The following is a 16,544-nucleotide window of genomic DNA, read 5'->3' on the forward strand; positions in this document are numbered from 1 at the left end:
AAAAATTCAGCCAGGCTCAGATCAGCTCTAAATATAGCAACATATTTTAAATTATATTTTAACTAGCATTACCAAAGAGTATTACTTCAGACTATAGGAGAGAAATATAATCAGGATAATCCATTTACTATCAAGAGGACAAAGAATATATGTCATAATTAAGTGGGGATTAAAATTATTTGTCTTTGTCACGAGGGGGTAAGGATTGTTATGAGTTGAATTTTGTCCCCTCTACCCAAATTCATATGTTGGAGGCCTAACCCCCAATACCTCAGAGTGGGACCTTACTTGGCAATAGGGTCTTGACAATGGTAATCTAGTTAATATGAAGTCATTAGATATATCCTAATCCAATATGACTGGTGTCATAAAAAGGGAAAATCTGGGCATAGAAATATGCAGACACAGGGAAATATATTAAAAGCAGAGGTTTTCCAATCTTTATTCCCTTGTTCTATTTGTTTCTTTCATTCCCTTATAGGATTCAGCTAAGAGTTCTCCCTCAATAAATCAATAAATCCTCATCTTACTCTTAGATGTAAGATCTTCCACTTAAAAATAAAAACTATCTTTAAACATATGATTGCCTTCTCTTTATGAGTGTCTGCTCCTCATGAGCCTTAAAACTGTCTAAAACTCTCTCCATAATGAACTGTCTAGGAAACATGGAAATGAGAAAGCAAATGAGGACACAGAAATAACAAATTCAGTTTACATATACATAGTTATGAGATGAGCATGGTATGGGCAGTAAATTACTGTCTTTATGGAATTTCATAACTAAAGGTGATATTTTAAAACTATTTAGAAGTTAAAAGAAATCTTAAACAATACATCTAAGTTATGAGTGGTTTCCAAAAGCACTTTTTAAACTCTCATGAGTTTAAATATCAGTTCTGGTTTACATTTTAAGCACACCCTAAAGAACTATTGATACTCTTATTTGAGGAATAAAATTTAATCCTGTAATTCCATTTCTGTAAACACCAATTATAAATCATCAGAATATAATATCATCAACTTTTATTGTTTGCTATTGCATTACCTCTCTAAATGTTCACATAATTCAAATGATATCAAGCCACTCTGCATGTTTCTCACCACAACATCAAGCCCAAACCAACCACTCTCTTGGCTTCTGAATCCCAGTAATTTCAAAGATTCACTGGCATTGTTCCCAGGGTTTCTTATGGTCGTGCTTTTTGTCCTATATAATGGTAGCAAAAGAGAAAATGGTAAAATTTGTGTGGCATAAATCTTATTTAATGCATTTATTCTTTCATTAAGTAAATAATCCAATAACAATACATTAAGTGTATTCTATGTGCTTACGCCATGCACCAGGAATACAAAGATAAGAAATACATAGCCCTTGCTCTGCAGAAGCTCACAGTATTACTGTGTATCCAAATACAGGACAAGGTGATTGGTGTGGCAGGTAATTCAGGAAATGTGCAGGATGGTTTAGTGGCAGAAAGAAAGTGCTCAGGGAAGCTTGCAAAGTGAAAAGTGTTAATATGTGATATGAGCTTTGGAGAATGAGAAGCATTTTATTACTGGAAAAAAGAGTTAAGGGGAAACCCCAAAACATTAATAAACTCCCTGGTGTAAATCAAGATGCTTCAGGAGAGCTACGAGTAGTGGAGGAACCTAATGGGTAAAACCACAGACTCTGGAGGAAGACTGCCAACTTTCAAGTCCTGGGTGGGTCTGCATCTTATTAACTATACAACTATGGGCAAGTTATTTGATCTCTCTGTATCACCATTTCCTTGTTTATAGTATGAGAGTCATAACAATATCTATATCATAGAGCTAAATTAGTATTTGTAAAGCACTTATAATTGTAGTAAGCATTAATGGCATTAATATTCTCATCCTACTTCCTACTGTAGACATCACCGATTAGCTTTCTTGCCCAGTTCTTCCTTTTTAACCTGCTCCACTCAAATCCCCTGACAGGGGCGGTTGTATGTACCACATGCTACCTTCCACCAGCCAGAGCTGAACTGACTCACCACAGACCAGTTTTCAACACCCAGAAAATTTTATCCATTTTGTTTAGAATTTGACTAAGAGGCTCAGAAATTATAACTTGTCACTGTTGTCCTTTAGCCCCGGATTAGGAAAACAATATGCAGAGAGATTATTAAGAAAGGGAAGATAGAAGAGATGCTAAAAGAGAAAAGGGAAAACATCAAGATGAAAGAATATCAGAAAGGGAGACAGAACATGAAAGACTCCTAACTCTGGGAAACGAACTAGGGGTGGTGGAAGGGAGGTGGGCAGGGGATGGGGGTGACTGGGTGATGGGCACTGAGGGGGGCACTTGATGGGATGAGCACTGGGTGTTATTCTATATGTCGGCAAACTGAACATCAATAATAAAAATAAATTTATATATAAAAAAGAAAGAATCCATGTAGTCCCAGAGTTGGAACAGCCTTACAATAAGCTCCTCTTTTCTTGAATTCATTTAAATGGATATCTGTTCCTCACAAAGGAAGAAAAGTCCTGATACTGAACATCTTAGAGGAAAAAAAAAATGCTCTCAAGAAGCTACTACCCACAAGGGTTTCAGAACCATTTTAGCTAGCTACTCAGAGTAAAACGTACGTGTGAATCCCACATCTTTATTTGTGAATAGAATTAGTTATGGTTTCAAAACCACCTTAGTTTTTACAGATTGAGCTGTCCTATGACTCATAAATTAGGAGCTAAACTAGATTTAAAATGTCCACTGAAAACATTTAGTTTTTGGCTTTTGTTTTAAAACCACAAATACTGTAAATTTTGTAACCTTTGGAATTGAATTTATTAACACAGGAAGATATGCTCAACTAAATTCAAACTTTGATCATTTACTAGAAACTTACTTAATCACATGTATTATTGATTTTTTTTTCTGATGACAATTCTTATTTTTTTTTTTCTACCGATTGCTTAAAGTTTTGTGGGGAACTATCGGTTCTCAGCTGTAGTGGAACTGACCGTACTCCCAGGTCCAAGTGGCTGTAAAACTTGAAGCAGATAGTGCATTCGGCATTCATTAATACAGACAGCCAAAAAAAAAATTCAATTTTCCTCCAGTCTGAGCACATGTTAGGATTGCACTTCCTGTCCCTAAGGTTGAGTGGGGCCGTAACTAGTTCTGGTTAATGAATGATGAATGTCACTTGGAGCTCAAACATTTAATTGCGTATGTGGATCTACCCAAAGGTTTTTCTTCTGCTGCCATGATAGTAGCCAGAAAGTGATTGCCTTTCAGCCTGAGTCCTGGGATGAGGATAAGCAAGAAGCAGCCTGCCTCTGATGGCAACAAAGCATGTGTGACATGTAAAGATTGTTGTCAACAGGCTTTAGGAATTCAAGTTTGTTGCTATCCCATAACTTAGCCTAGCCTGCCCCGTATAGGGCATCTTCCTTCTGGTCCCAGTGATCTGTTCAATGATGGGTTTGATCTAGAGTGAGAATAACTTTCACTGCCCTTATGCATATCCATGGGGAATCTTCTACTTTTCCACTGAACTTGGAGTTCTCAAGATGTAGTTATCTCACCAGCATGAGGGACAAGACTGTGAGAGAATGAAATTGGCACAGAAGAAGGCAGAAGAAAAAGAGAGAGACTAGGTTCTTTCTGGTTTAAGAGGAAGGTAAAGATAAATACATCCCCAATCCCTGGGTGGCGCAGCGGTTTGGCGCCTGCCTTTGGCCCAGGGCGCGATCCTGGAGACCCGGGATCGAATCCCACATCGGGCTCCCGGTGCATGGAGTCTGCTTCTCCCTCTGCCTGTGTCTCTGCCTCTCTCTCTCTCTCTCTCTGTGTGACTATCATTAATAAATAAAAATTAAAAAAAAATAAATAAATAAATACATCCCCAGACTTTATTTACCTGACCAAAGAATTCCTTTTTTCCTTAAAGTTTCGAGTTTGCTTTTCTGAAACTTGAACTCAAAAGAATCCTTATTGATATATGGACCAAAATTAGATTTCATTTTTTCCAACTTTATTGAGATGTAATTGACATATAGCATTGTATAAGTTTAAGGTGTACAACACGATGATTTAATAGATATATATATAGTAAAACGATTATTATAGTAAAGCTAGTTAACACATTCATTAGCTCAAATTTGGACTTTGTTGTGATAATAGTTCTACTTCATCCTGAAATTAAATGATTTGGCAGTAGCTTTATTTATCCTAGCTGTTCTTAACAACTTTGCAAATAAACTCTTCCTTCTCCATATGCTATTAGCAGGCTTTCACTAGTATTATAGTATTATCTAAAGTGAATAGCCCCTGATCACACTCCACAGGACATCCTGATGTACTAAGAGTTCCATAACACATAATCAACATTTATTAAATCAATTTGTTTATTCAAGAATAATTGACCATGCTATTTCTTGAGTTCAAGACTTTTTCCATATCAAGATTCCAGGCATTAAGGGAATTATAATTGCCCCATTTGTGTCAAGTGTTCAGTTATAATTAACAGGGACATTGAAAAACATGAGAACTCCCATTATATCCACATAGATGGAAAGAACAATTTCCAGAATTTGTGATACAATTCCCAAAAAATAAAGTGGCTGGTGCGACAACACAACAGATGTCCACTCCAGACTGCCTTTCTCAGGTCCAGTAGTGCCCCAACACGTTATTCTGAGATAAATGCCTTAATGCCACACAGCTAAAGGTACTCAGGTTTTTCTGAAGATAATAAAATATCTGTTCCAAGGTTCCACAAGTAGAAATAGACATCGCTGGGAACTTTTTGAAGATAGTTCCTTTTTAAATTTTTTTTTTCTATAGAAGTTTTTAGGCTTACAGCAAAATTGAGAGGGAGATATAGAGATTTCCTATTTATCTCCTACCCACACATATGAATAGACTCTGCATTATCAATATCCCCCATCAAAGTGGTACTTTTCTTAAAATTGGTGGACTTATATTGACACATCATAATCACCCAAAGTCCATAGTTTACATTAGGAATCACTCTTCATGTTGTACATTCTATAGGTTAGAACAAATACAGAACAACCTGTACCCATCATAATATCATGTAGAGTGTTTTCACCACCCTAAGAATCTTCTCTATTTTTTTTAAAGATTTTATATATTCATGAGAGACACAGGGAGAGAGAGGCAGACACACAGGCAGAGGGAGAAGCAGGCTCCATGCAGGGAGCCCGACGCAGGACTCAATCCCGGGTCTCCAGGATCACACCCTGAGCCAAAGGCAGACGCTAAACCGCTGTGCCACCAGGGATCCCAGAATCTTCTGTACTCTGCCCATTTGTTCCTCCTGCATTCCAACCTCTGGCAACCACTTATCTTTTTACTTTCTCCATAGTTTTGCCCTTTCCAAAATGTCATACAGTATGTACCATATGGTGTGTAGCCTTCTCAGATTGGCCTGTTCACTCAGCAATGCACATTTAAGATCCCTCCTTGTTTTTTTTGGCTTGAGACTTCATTTATTTTTGGTACTGAGTGATTTCCTATTGTATGGATGTTATTTATCCATTCACCCACTGAAGGACATCTTGTTTGCTTCCAAGTTTTGACAACTATAAATAAATCTACTATAATATCTATATGCAGGTGTTAGTGTCGACATGGTTTGAACTCCTTTGGATAAATACCAAGAAGTGCTTATGAAAAGAGTGTGTTTAGTTTTGTAAGAAACCAACGGTTTTCCCAAGTATACGTACCATTTTGCATTCCCACCAGCAATGAATAAGAATTCTCACTGCTGCACATCCTCACCAGCATTTTAGGTTGTCAGTATTCTGGATTCGGGCCATCCTAATAGATGTGTATCGACGTGTCATTTTGTTTTAATTTGCATCTCAGTGATGACATACGTGGAGCATCTTGTCAGATCCTTATTTGCCAACCATAGATCTTCTTTGGTGTCTGGTAAGGTCTTTGGACCATTTTTAAATCAGGTTTTTGTTTCTTATTGTTAAGTGTTCTTTGTATATTTTGGAAAGCAGTCCTTTATCAGATGTGTCTTTTGAAAATATTTTTCTCCCAGTCTGTGGTTCATCCTATTTTCTCGATATTGTCTTTCTCAGAGCAGAATTTTTTTTTTATTTTATGAAGTCCAGCATATCAATTATTTCTTTCATGTGTTATGCCTTTGGTGTTGTATCTAAAAGTCATTGCCATACCCAAGGTCATCTAGATTTTCACTTATATTATCTTCTAGGAGTTTTATAATTTTGCATTTTACATTTATGTCTATAATCCATTTTGAGTTAATTTATGTGAAGATTATAAGGTCTGTGTCTAGACTTTTTCGGAGGGGAGGAGGGGGGCATATGGACATCCACTTGTTCCAGTACCATTTGTTCAAAAGACTGTCTTTATTCCATTGCACTGCCTTATCTCCTTTGTCAAAAATCAGTTGACTATGTATATGCAGATCTATTTCTGGGATCTCTATTCTGCTCTATTGATCTATTTGCCTAGTCTTTCACCAATACCACACTGCGTTGATTACTTTAGCTTTATAGTGAGTCCTGAAGTCAGGTAGTGCCCCCTTTCCAACTCTGTTCTTCTGTGTTGGCTATTCTGGGGAATAGTTTCTTTTCAATTTCTTAAGTTACATAGTAGTTTTACCAACTTGTCTATTTTATTCTTATGTGATATGACACATCAACTTTACAAATATTCTTTTTTTAAAGATTTTATTTATTCATTCATGACACAGAAAAAGGCAGAGACATCGGCTGGGGGACAAGCAGACTCCCTACACTGAGCCCAATGTGGGACTCAATCCGAAGACCCTGGGATCATGACCTTAGCCAAAGGCAGACGTTCAACCACTGAGCCACCCAGGTGCCCCTACAAATATTCTTGTGTATGACTCACATATTATATTTGAACAAGATAATCTTAAAACCAATAGCATTATGCAGACATGGCATTTTGCAAAAGCAAAATGTTTTCCCATCTAACTCTCTAAAATATTTCTTACATAATACAGAATAAGTTTTTATTTAATAAATTAATTTCACCTTTCATTAGTGTCAAGAAATCTTTCCTGGCTTATAATTAAACGACTCTCGTCTTTTTCCAGGAATCATTCAGACATAAAGGAATGTGATGGAATAAAGACCTCTAATTCTTAATATTTAGACTATGTTTTGGATCAGCTAGTTTTTGTCTTTTTTATTTTATGAGGCATAGAATGCTTCAGTATGTTCCATTTCCATAGAAAATGTTCAACTTTTTTCACCCTATGGTAAAAGTATGTTAAATAAACAGCTAATAGAGGGTCTCATTTTACTGGCTTATGTTCCACTGGATAGAGAAAATGCATCTACCATATCTAGCACTAATAACAACAGAGCGTATTATAAAATACTAACTTAATGTTGTTAAAAAGTACAGAAGGATTACTAATACTATTTACATTACCAAAAATTTATTCATTAATTTATTTAATTCATGCAACATTTTTTGAGCACCTACTATGTTGTACTTGGGCTGAGTGATGCTAAGTGGAAAAGAGAATTTAATAATACTATAGTATGATATGGGATGTACACAAAGAATAGGACTGATGCAAAGAGAGAAAAAATCAATCCCTCCTGGAGATCTTAGAATGTCTTGATAGATAAGGAACGGGTTGAGCTACCACTTACAGAATAAACCAGAGTTCTTCACCTAATCATGATAGAAAAAGGATTTTCTAACAGAGAGAGCATATATAGCAAAGAAACGGAGAAGAAAAAAGAAATTGGTACTTTGGCCAATTGAACTGATGACAAATGGCCATCTTCCCACTACATAGGAATGCTGGACAAAAGTCTCTCTCACACACATAGACACACAGGGAGTAAGGTAGAGGAACTCAAAAGCTAAAAGAAACAAACAAAACAATCTCAAAAAGTTGGAAACAAACAAAAATCTCAAAAAGCTAAGAGTGCCTGTGGTGCTCAGATGGTTAAGTGTCTGCGTTGAGTACAGGTCATGATCTCCAGGTTCTGGGATGCAGCCCCAGAGGGTGCTCTGCTCAGTGGGGTGTCGGCTTCTCCCTCTTCCTCTGCCCCTCCCCCCAACTTCGTGTTCATGCTCTCTCTCAAATAAATAAATCAAATCTTAAAAAAAAATAATCTCAGAAAGCTAGAATTCTCTTCTCTCCCTAAGGAACATGAGCAACTGATTCTATGGATACTCCTATCCTCATCAGCCTCCTCCACACACATACCCTGCCCCACCAACCATGCATACACACCAGGTGTGTGGGAGCTACAGCTTAACATATTATCAGGTACATTAGATACAGCCTCTAGCTTATAGCTGGAACTTAGTCATAAAACTGGAATCCCAGAAGGGCAGCACTGGCCATGAAATGAGTAAAAACAAAACCAACCAAACTTTCTTCAAACATTGGCTCAAGAAATCGACATAAACACATAGCAGCTCTTGGCAGGAGGGAAGAGAAGAAAAGTTGATCTCACTAAAAATCATTATCAATATCTGGAAATGAATTTCTAAGGATAGAACCAGCATTATAGACAATGTACTAGATTACACCATGCTAATAGATAATAGTAAACATCATGTCAATAGGTAGGTGATAGAATAATCTTAATGAAACCATAAAATGAGTATGTTTACAATGATTAAAGGGATAAAGAAAGAAATAGCATAATGAAAAACAGATCACCTTGGGGAAAATAAGATTTCTAAAATATGCCAATAGCTTTTTATTTATTTTTTTAAAGATTTTATTTATTCATAAGTGACACACAGAGAGAGACAAGAGACATAGGCAGAGAGAAGCAGGCTCCCTCCTGGGAGCCTGATGGGGGACTAGATCCTAACGCAGGATCATGCTCTGAGCCCAAGGCAGATGCTCAACCACTGAGCTGCCCAGGCATCCCCCAATAGTCTTTTAGAAATGAGGATTACAACGAGTGAACTGAACAGTTGAAACAACTGATAATATATATATATATATATATATATATATATATATATATATGACAAATCTAAGAAAATCACCTCGAATATAACATAGGAGGTGTTAAAAATATTAAAGACTTATGTAAGATGAACAAAGGAGATGTTAAAATATTAAAGATTTACGCAAGATGAACAACAGTGTAGATTATGTTTAAGCCATTTAAACTTCTTTGAAGATACCTGAAGATTTTACTTCTATCACCTTTTCTTTTTAACACCACCATGCTGTTTTCTTGTTTTTTTTTCTGTTATCCTTTGACATATAAACTTTTCCTTTCTGCTCTTATGCTTTTATGAATGAGACTGAGGCAAGATTGATTTTATTCCTTTTCACTTAACCTGTTTCTGCCGAATGGATTGTTATAGAATTATGTTTTATTTAAATGAACATTTCAATTTTCTGTGTTATGCTTATGTATGTGTTGGGTTTTTTTTCATAATTGTATCTAGTAATCAATCAGCACTTTCTAAGTCAAGGCTTTAATCAACATCAGGAAATTAAATTCAACTATGCCTTTGATTATTGCTTCTTTTATGGTTGTTTTTGTTGCTCCTTTGATGGCACCCATAATTATTAGGTGACATCACTTCAAATGATTTCTTATCATACCTTGGTCCCTTTTCATCTCTGCTTGTTATCTTTGTATCTCATCCTGTTGTCCTCTTGTGTTTTTCTGATCTATCCTGATGGCTTTCTGCTTCTCAGAAATTTTGCTTACTGGATACTACTAAATTTCCAAAATAGATTTCCACAATACTCTCCAGGTAACTGTGATTCTCATTATTCAAGTTACTGTGAAACATCAGGATGATGTCCTTTATCCTTATTTCTATAGTTTGTTTTTTGATGTTTTTGTTTTGCTTTTGAAATCTTTCTTTTTGATTAGCATTAATTTTTTTTTCCCTTGAGAAACCATGTAGGATTGGAGTTGGGTTTTTTTTCCCCTTACTCTTGAATGAAAATTTATCGATGTATTTCCAGTTTGATAGCCACCTGAATCTCTTTTAGATCTGGAGAGCAGATCCATGTGCATAATTTATAAATCAATTTTCAGTGTCTAATTATTTTTACTGAGTATAATTTATCTGGATTGTCATGTGTAATCTTCTACTACCTGGGATAGCTAGGATTGAAATGTTTTGAATCGATTAAATGTATTAAAATATGCCTCCCTCAGCATGATTTCTACTAGGGCTCTTATTGTCTTTACACTTATCCCTATACTTGTAGGAATTTCATTTTTGACAATGAAAAATCATGCCTCCAATTTCTTTCTGCATTCTACTCTGTCACTTCTGAGGGATATGGAAATATAGCAAAAGAGGGGCAAAGGAACACTGATCTAATCAGTTTCAAAAAATGATATCCGTGCATTGCAGAGATAAATTTATATTTTTCAGACTATGGGAAGAGACAATAAGGGATGGACAAATTATTTTTCTATCATCTTTCTTGCAAATGGAGCTGCTTTGTTTTATGATGTTGAGTACATATCAGTCACAAATTATTTTTATTTATCCTTTGCCATCCATCCTCTATATACAGTAGAAATACCAGTTTCTAGCAACAGGTTACTGGTAAAAATCCATTTTAAAGATTAAGTTCTTGTCTTAAAAAATATATGTATATTATATATATATGTATATATATTATATATATATATAAATATATGTAGTATGTATTTCAGGGAATATTTTAAAAAGAATGTCTTACTCTATTAGACTGGGTACATTTTAAATTGGAAGCTCCAGAATATCTCTGGTTTTAAATCTTACTTTACCATGATACACAGGGATGTGGATTAACTAAATTGCCACTGATAGATGATAGATAGATAGATAGATAGATAGATAGATAGATAGATAGCTCAATCTCCAAGTAGTAGAAGTATATATAACTGGATCACATATATATTTGTATGTTTTTTCTCACTTTTCTAACGCAAGGGAAAACTTAATTTCTTCTCCCAGCCACAGCCTAATATTCTACTATTGCTCTAAATTGCAAACATAATGGGAAAGAACAAATAATCTACTTCTCAATTTCTAGCCTTGCAACTTCAAACTAAATAATTGATGGCTACACAGAGTCACGAGTAGATCTAGAGACATGTGGGTGCATCCAAGATTGTACCACTTGGTAGATATAAGTGTTTGTACAAATTCTTAATCTCATTGGGTTTCAGTCTTCTTACTAATAAAATGCAGATAAGGTGGTGGGGAGATTAGATAAGACAATATACACAGGAAGCTTGGCATACAGTAGCTTCTCAATTAACAGTAGTTTTTCACTTCAATGTCTGAAGTTGTTTCTCTCCCAGTTTTTCAGAGGGGAAAAAAAAATCCTTTGAAGAATAACAAAGTTCCTTTCTACCTTTTTCATTAGGAAAAGAAAACAAATATTAAATGAAACAACAGTAATTAAGATCAAGATTGTTTTGTGTATCCTTTTTGTTACTATGTCCTTTAGAATTTCATTTCTGGCTAGTAATTTAATATGTATATTTATCTTATTGGTGGGAATTTTATTTAATCATAAAAATTAGGAAAGAATCCACCTATATGGCAAATCCAGGCTAAAATTTAATTTGTTTCAGAAAAGTTAGATTAATCCTTTTCCTACATTAACAGAACACTCTTAAATATGAAATTAAAATCACCACACCACATCTTTATAATCAACCATATCATAATTTCTTTGAAACCAACGATTACTTTTTACCTCTTCTGTATCAACCTCATCATAAAGTATATATTTGGGACCATTGCAGCTAAAATCATTACCTTTTGTGGATCTACAATATTTTATTTCTAAATTAAAACGTTTCATAGCGTTTTAATACTGATATTTAAGTATGTGACATCGAATTACATTTTTCAATTATTTACATTTCTTTCTTTATCATCAAGTCAGTCAGAAATATTAGGATTTAACTCACCGGTTGAGGTATAAAGGTATGATCCTGTTTGTTGTGGCACTGGCCGTTCTTTTAGGGTCTATCTCAGAACCAAGAGTCTTTTTATCAGGGTGTGGAGAACAAGGTAGGAATACAGTGACTGGCTTCTGGAAAGGATGTATTGATGGGTGTTTAACATGGATCACAGGGCTTGTGGATACTATCGGGTAGGAAGTATCTTGCTGTGTTTTTAAATATGTCACCAAAGATGGATCAACTGGTTGGACCTAAATAAAGAGAAAATACATATATTCATATACTTTAATAGCAAAGATGCAAAGTATCAGCATATATCTAAGCGAATTTTCTGAAAATTTGATAGAACTTAATTTTAAATATTTCTCTATGCATTGTTGACTAGAATCAATACTGCATTAATTTATTTTAAAAGCACAGCATTTGGTCCCCCTTATACAAAGTCTTCCTGAAATCTAGGTTTCCTATCCTGTGTTATAAATAACTGAGAAGCACTCTTAATTGTAGGCAACAAAATGACCTAGAAAACAAATTAGACATTTTACATAATTTCTAATTAGAACTGTTGTTAGACCAAGTGATCTTTAAAAACTAGAAAAACAAGACTGTATTTATTTGTTTCCTCTCACATAAGAATGTCTAATAAAAATAGCATGATTCTAAAATTTCAAAGTTTATGGAAAATACTTATGAATACATTGCCCATAATATGTTTCTTCCCTAATTTTTCTTCTTTGCTAACAACTTACAATAACAGAAAAACAAGAGAACATGGGGAAGAATCAAAGCTGCAAAGACAGAAAACATTGAGAATGTGTATCTTCTAAAATGTACAATTATGTTCCAGTATATTTTGTGTATACCTTGCAAATAGTGTTTGTATATATTAAGTCCTCATTCCAGAAAAGGGCTGTTTTATCATTAAATATAACCAAATATTCATAGTCATAAATATTTTAATTGTTAGCTTCCTGTTTGCCTCCTCTCAGATGTAAATCGTGACTCCTATGAATGTCCCAACGTCTGGCATCAGTTCTATCATAGATATTCAAAATATGTTTTTGTCAATAAATATCATTAAGAAACACACACACATACACAAACGTGGCTGAGAAAGCTTTCAAATAAAGCAGGGATTTATTTTGGAATGAGATTCACTATGCTCCAAATCATCACTTTATCACTGATGACACTGGATATTAGGTCACTTAAAGTATAAGAGAATTTACTTACGAGTATACTAAATAGTTGTACCTTCTTTATCCCTTTTGGACCATGTTTGATGACTCACAAAATCTATGAGAAGAAACTCACCGGTTTTTAATATTTACCTTTAATTGTACCAGCACTGGCAAGCCAAAAACTCCTGGAGGGTAATTTAAGGACACTCGGGAATCCATGCTTGGCTTAAGAGTAAGGCCCTTCTTTGTTACTGTGAAGGACTCTTTCTTTAAACAAGACACAACAGAAAAGATACCCAACGTGTACACTTTCACTTCAGCACAGGCCCCCTGTATGGATTGAGAACATGAAAGGACATTAACCCAGCACTGTTCTAGGAGTATCTGCTGTACGTACACTACCTGCTGTTCCTGTAATCTCCCACAGTTGAAAGGTTTCATTAACCCCAAAGGGATGGTCATTTCATGAAATGAAATGAAGTAGAAGTAAATATGAATTTCTCAAATTGGAACTACACAACAGAAAAGAGAGAAATAAATATATTTGTAAATTTAAATTAAATTCCCCCAAAAATGTATAGTGAATGGACACTCACATTTCATGTTTTCACAAATATTAACTGTTTTTGGAATCCTATCTTCCTTTACCAGGATAAACTTTAAATATTGGCCTTTAGCCAGAAAATTCAATACTGTTTTAGGGAATTCCAAATTTCATTATTTGGGTAGTTTATCCAAAGCTAGAACACCTGTTCTGTCAGCAATTTCTTCCTTCTGAAACAACTCACAATCTCTTAGTAAAGTCATTTTCTCTATTTGTCTCCTTCGTGCAGTGGGAGCAAATGACTCCCAAATGAAAAGAGACATTTGTGTTTCATTTTTATGTAGTGACATTTAAATTTGTAATGCATATTTGCAGGCATGTATTCAAGCTTTGTTATCACACAAAAAGGAACTAGGTACATAAAGGAAAACAAAATTATCTACTGGTGTAATCACCAAAGCTTAAAATGAAGAGGAAGACTTAAAAGTCATTTGATCTATTCATGTTTCCCCAAACACCAGCCGGGCTCCACCCCAGCATGAGTGGATAATCATGTAGACACACACATAAACATTTCAGGGACAATCACAATGGAAAATAATCTATCATTTGAAAACTGACTAAGGAAGACATTTCACAATATCACTTCGTGAATCTGCTGTTGGGAAAATTCAGGGTGTGATGAATGTTATTCATTGGCTGAAGGGAAAATGTTGAGAGGTAAGAAAGAAATGTCCTCCCGGAACTGAGAGTGGATTGTGCATTTAGAGCACATTTGGCAGATGCTGGGAACCGGAAGTGTTTTTAAGCAGGGGAGTGTCATGAACAGAACTCTGATGATGGTTTGTTTATCTGACTCCAGAATTAGAATGCTTAAATGTCGTATGAACTGCATAAAATTTTGGAAGGAATCCAGAGTTTAAAATTTTTTGAGCTAAAAATAGAGATAACTACCATTAGAAAACTATAAAAAGTATATGCTCTTATATTTTCCAGTAGACAATGGTCCTCTTATTTTGTTTTCCATTTTGCTCTGATGATCCATTTACAAAATATCTTGCCTGCTCACTTTGTGAAAGTCACATGCACTATCAACAGTGACAATCACACAGACTGATCAAGATTTAAAAAACCACAGTCAAGGGCAATGCTGACCAGACATACAGGCTTTCTAGACTAAATATAAAATATGTTAGTGACATGAATTGGAATAAGTAATTAGAATAGGCTTAGCTTTCATAGTCTACCGTATAACCTTGTCTCCTTGTCTGTAACTCAAAAAAAGAAAAAGAAGAGATATAGAGAATTTCTTCTTTAGTGGAATTTTAAAATATTTATTCCTTGCCTTTGACTTCAAATAATGACGACTTACATAAAACTAAAAAGACAAATATTTTGTTTATAAATAAATTCAGTGTCCCACGGAAGAACCTTAGTTCCCATCAACTGTATGCTAAGTTTAATAACTGTTATAACTGTCATCAAAACATGAATTTGTGACCATAGAGAAACCCTGAGTTATTATGATAGTTTACCATGAAAAATGGTAATGTATTAACTGCTAACACATGTTTATAGGTTTCATTTTATTTTTGTAAGTGAATTTACTCATTTAATCCCTATGACCCTATCAGGTAGACACTAATATTGTGTTCATTTTTCAAGATAACGACATTGAGTCATGGAAAGGTTACATAATTTACCCACACTAACAGCAGGGAAGTGCAGGAACCAGATTTCAAGCCCAGCTAATCTTCCTCCACAACCCACATCCTAACTACCACATATACTGTCTTCTGTGTATGAATCAGGCACAATCTATAGACTTAAAAACTATAAGGAGGCAAGGCACACACATACAATTGTTCATATTTTTTTGCATATTTTTCCAACTGATGAATGATAAAAATATAGCTAGTATCACCCGAGGATTCTAATGTTCTTAAACTTAGGCAGAGTCTATCACATTACAAATGTTAGTCTAATGCTAGTTTAAGGCATGACATTCATTAAGCCATGATTTAAATTTTGTTTCCCGGGAGAAAATACAACATTTACTGGGTCCTGGACCCACATTCTTCATTCCTAAGTTTGGCCAATAATTTCTATTCTTTGAACATAAAGATCAAAAGATAGCAAAAACTCTGTGAGTTCACTAGCATTAATCTAATCAACCCTTCCATTTGCTACTGATGAGCAATTACATCTATCCACAATCTGGTAGTCTAAGTAATATTTAGTAGAGGAGTCAAATAGCAAATGTAGATGTAGCCAAGGATTTACCAACCTTATAACTTCCTCTCATTCCTTCCAGTGAATTTGGGGTTAGGTAACTTGATTGAAGGTTTATGTCAGACATTTTTACCATGATGTCTCTGTAATTTCCCCTGTAACGTGCAGTAAATGGAATTGCAATGCATATTGGAAATGGAATTTTCTTTTCCGTATCTGAGCACTCAACAGTGATGACATTACTGACCAACTCTTCATTATCACTCACTATTAAAGAACTCATGCTGTTAATTATCCGGCATTCTAGATATTGTAGAATATATGATGGTGCTGTAATATAACAAGACACTTGGGGGCTGCTATCACTCAGCATATCAAAATACCTGCAGGGAAAAAAAGACATAATTTTTCCAATTATTTGGTTTATGTACTAAATGGCTAAATGCAAAAGAAAGGGAAGCAAACCATAAAATACTCTTAACTATAGAGAACAAACAGGGTTGATGGAGGGAGGCGAGCAGGGGATGGGCTAAATGGGTGATGGGTGTTAAAGAGGGCACTTGTTATGAGCTCTGGGTGCTGTACCTAAGTGATGAATTATTAAATTCTACTCCTGAAACCAGTATTACGCTATATGTTAACTAACTAGAATTCAAATAAAA

The 16,544-nt window shown here is 35.0% G+C and overlaps 1 protein-coding gene and 1 long non-coding RNA gene across 2 annotated transcripts in view; one reads left to right on the forward strand and one right to left on the reverse strand.

The window, feature by feature from the left end:
• Positions 1-16,544, forward strand: part of LOC102152443 — a 169,878-nt gene that overhangs the window by 123,252 nt on the left and 30,082 nt on the right. The gene's annotated exons all lie outside the window — the stretch shown is intronic.
• DTHD1 (death domain containing 1) overlaps positions 1-16,544 on the reverse strand; it is a 75,795-nt gene that overhangs the window by 39,909 nt on the left and 19,342 nt on the right. The window contains exons 4-7 of the mRNA XM_038533509.1: positions 15,938-16,265; positions 13,257-13,436; positions 11,932-12,176; positions 1,046-1,207 (exon numbers count right to left, since the gene is read on the reverse strand). Of these exons, the coding sequence (XP_038389437.1) occupies positions 1,046-1,207; positions 11,932-12,176; positions 13,257-13,436; positions 15,938-16,265 (915 nt within the window). The remainder of the gene's footprint in view (positions 1-1,045; positions 1,208-11,931; positions 12,177-13,256; positions 13,437-15,937; positions 16,266-16,544) is intronic.

This window comes from Canis lupus, chromosome 3 (assembly GCF_011100685.1).
Source record: "Canis lupus familiaris isolate Mischka breed German Shepherd chromosome 3, alternate assembly UU_Cfam_GSD_1.0, whole genome shotgun sequence".
In the NCBI taxonomy this organism is placed as follows: Eukaryota; Metazoa; Chordata; class Mammalia; order Carnivora; family Canidae; genus Canis; species Canis lupus.